The 2,557-nt window shown below is 56.6% G+C and overlaps 1 protein-coding gene across 1 annotated transcript in view; it reads left to right on the forward strand.

The window, feature by feature from the left end:
• Positions 1-405: 405 nt before the first annotated feature.
• LOC102498691 (melanoma-associated antigen B4-like) overlaps positions 406-2,557 on the forward strand; it is a 3,089-nt gene continuing 937 nt past the window's right edge. Inside the window, exons 1-3 of the mRNA XM_027775714.1 lie at positions 406-481; positions 1,794-1,858; positions 2,120-2,554. Coding sequence (XP_027631515.1) covers positions 2,163-2,554 — 392 coding nt within the window. The 5' untranslated portion in view covers positions 406-481; positions 1,794-1,858; positions 2,120-2,162. The remainder of the gene's footprint in view (positions 482-1,793; positions 1,859-2,119; positions 2,555-2,557) is intronic.

Below are 2,557 nucleotides of genomic sequence, written 5' to 3' on the forward strand. Positions count from 1 at the left end.
GTCAGTAGAGAGGAAGTGGCCCAGCACCTACCTGTAGGGAGTCAAGGTAAGACCTGAGACGGGACTGAGGGCAGCATCCACCCCACGAGAGAGACCCCACAAAGCCCCACCCCTGCTGTCAGTTATGGGAGGTCCCAGGCATGGCTGCTGGGCTTAGACTCCCACTCACTACTGACTGGGATCTCTCAGGAGAAAGGAGATCCTTGGCGTAAGTCTGGGGGACTCACCCAACAGGGGGCACGGTGCCAAGGCGTGCAGAAAGTCAACGAAAAGACTTCAGGAGGGTCCCCTGGGACACGCTGGCCCACACCAGCGGGAGCAACAGAGCCCCGCCCTTCCTGCGCAGATTGGGGGGCAGGTGGGCGTGGCCGGAAGTGGCTAACCCTGACTTCCTCCTCTCCTAACCGTTGGGGGTGAGGTGTCTGTGGAGGAGGTGCAGCCTCAGGCCGTTGCCGGAGGCGTCTGATCCGTGTCTTATCAGGTATATGCTCAGGTGTCTGGGTGGGCAGTGTACATCAGGAGAGCTGGCCTGGCCGCGACCACAGTGACCACCTTGTTCTGAGCAGGGGAGGCCGCACAGGGCACCGGGCCTGCTCTCTTCCCAGGAGCCTCCAGCATGACCGTAGAGGCCCTAAGCCCCTTCGCTTCCCCAAGGGTGTGGGCAAATAAAGACCTTGGTCTGAGGCTGGTCGGCTCAGGTTGGCAGAGGGAGAAACCCCAGAATAAAAGAGGGCCCCTGGGGAGGACTGGGTGGACCCCATGTCCCAGAATGGGGGGATGGGGGAAGTCAGGGGGATGGGTGAATGCAAATGGAGGATGCCCCCATCAGAATGGGGGGTGGGCGGTGTGGGAGGCAGGGGGGATGGAGCAGGGCTGGGGAAACAAGGGGGTGGATTGGGGTGGAGATGGAGCTGGGCAGTGGGGTGTGCAGTGGGCAGAGAGGGGCAGATGGGGAGCACGATGGGTGTTGGAGAGGAGGGGCAGTGGTGGAAGCCTGCTGTTCGCAGCACTCACCAGTGATAATGGCCAGGGAGGGTCTGGACAGGCTTAAAGACGGAATTGCTCCCTCATTTTGTCCTTGGGGAACTTTGGGAGGTGGGGCCTGTTCTGGGGGCTGCCAAGCAGGGGACAGTTTATATGTTATATGATGAATAAAGCTGAAGAAACTGATCACTGTGGCAACCACTCTGACAACAGGGACACCTCTGAGTCCTTAGCTGATATCATCCAGGGAAACCCAGACCTATGTGTCATTTAAGGGCCCCTTCCTCAGTTTCTCCTCTGGGATCATCTACAAGCGATGACTTTTTTCTGAGGGGACAGTCACATTTCAGTGAACAGAATGATTTTAATCTGTTCCAGGGATCAAACAGGTCCTTGTCGCAGCACTCACCACTGATAATGGCCAGGGAGGGTCCGGACAGGTTTAAAGACGGAATTGCTCCCTCATTTTGTCCTTGGGAGAACTCTGAGAGGTGAGGCCACTTGTGGGGGCTGCCAGGCAGAGGACAGTTTACATGTTATCTGATGAGTCAGGCTGAAGAAACTGATCACTGTGGCAACCACACTCTGTGGCAACAGGGACACCTCTGAGTCCTTAGCTGACATCATCCAGGGAAACCCAGACCTATGTCTCATTCGAGGGCTCCTTCCTCAGTTCCTCCGCTGGGATCAGCGACAAGTGATGGCTTTTTTCTGAGGAGACAGTCACATTTCAGTGAACGGAATGATTTTAATCTGTTCCAGGGATCAAACAGGTCCTTGAGACCTCAATTTTCTGTTGCATCTTTCAGTTCTGAAGACTGTACACAAGTGGAGCCGAATAAGGACAAGCTGAATTGTTCTGCTTGGCTTTTAGGTAAGTCCTAACCTTAAAATGCTGAGATAGGGCTCAAGTAAAGAGGAAGGGAGACTCAGGTCCAACGGCAGGAGGAAGAGAGGATGCAGAGAGAGGACTGAGGTGTTAGCCATGGAGTGCAGGAGACAGGCAAGGTCCCTGACCCACCAATGCTCGCAGGGGCGGGGAAGGTGCATAGAGCCTGCAGAAGGGGCCTGGGGCAAGGCCAGTGCAGACTCTCCCTACTGAAAGTGCTCACACAGTGTCACTCTTCCCTTCTAGGTGCCTGCCTTGTCAGCCCTCCAGCTGTCCCTGGAAAGACACCATGCCTCGCGGTCAGAAGAGTAAGATCCGTGCCCGGGAGAAACGCCAACAGGCCCGTGGCATGACCCAGAGCCCCAGGGTCCCTCAGATCACCGCAGAAGGGGAAGAAGAGTCTTCCCCGTCCGCCTCTCCTGCCTGTGGAGGACGCAGCTCTCCTTGCAGCTCTCCTGCTGCCTGCTCTCCCCCAGAGTCTCAGGGAGACCCACCCACTAGCTCCCCTGATGCAGGTGCCTCAGGCACAAAATCTGATGTAGGGGCCCAGAGCCTGGAGGAGGCAAGTCCAATAACCTCTCAGGCAGCATTTGCTGCCCTATGGTCATGCAGAGATCCTCTCACCAGGAAGGCCGGTCAGTTGGTACAATTCCTGTTGGAGAAGTATAAAGAGAACCAGCCACT

Source organism: Tupaia chinensis, unplaced genomic scaffold (genome assembly GCF_000334495.1).
Source record: "Tupaia chinensis unplaced genomic scaffold, TupChi_1.0 Scaffold000600_1, whole genome shotgun sequence".
Taxonomy (NCBI): Eukaryota; Metazoa; Chordata; class Mammalia; order Scandentia; family Tupaiidae; genus Tupaia; species Tupaia belangeri.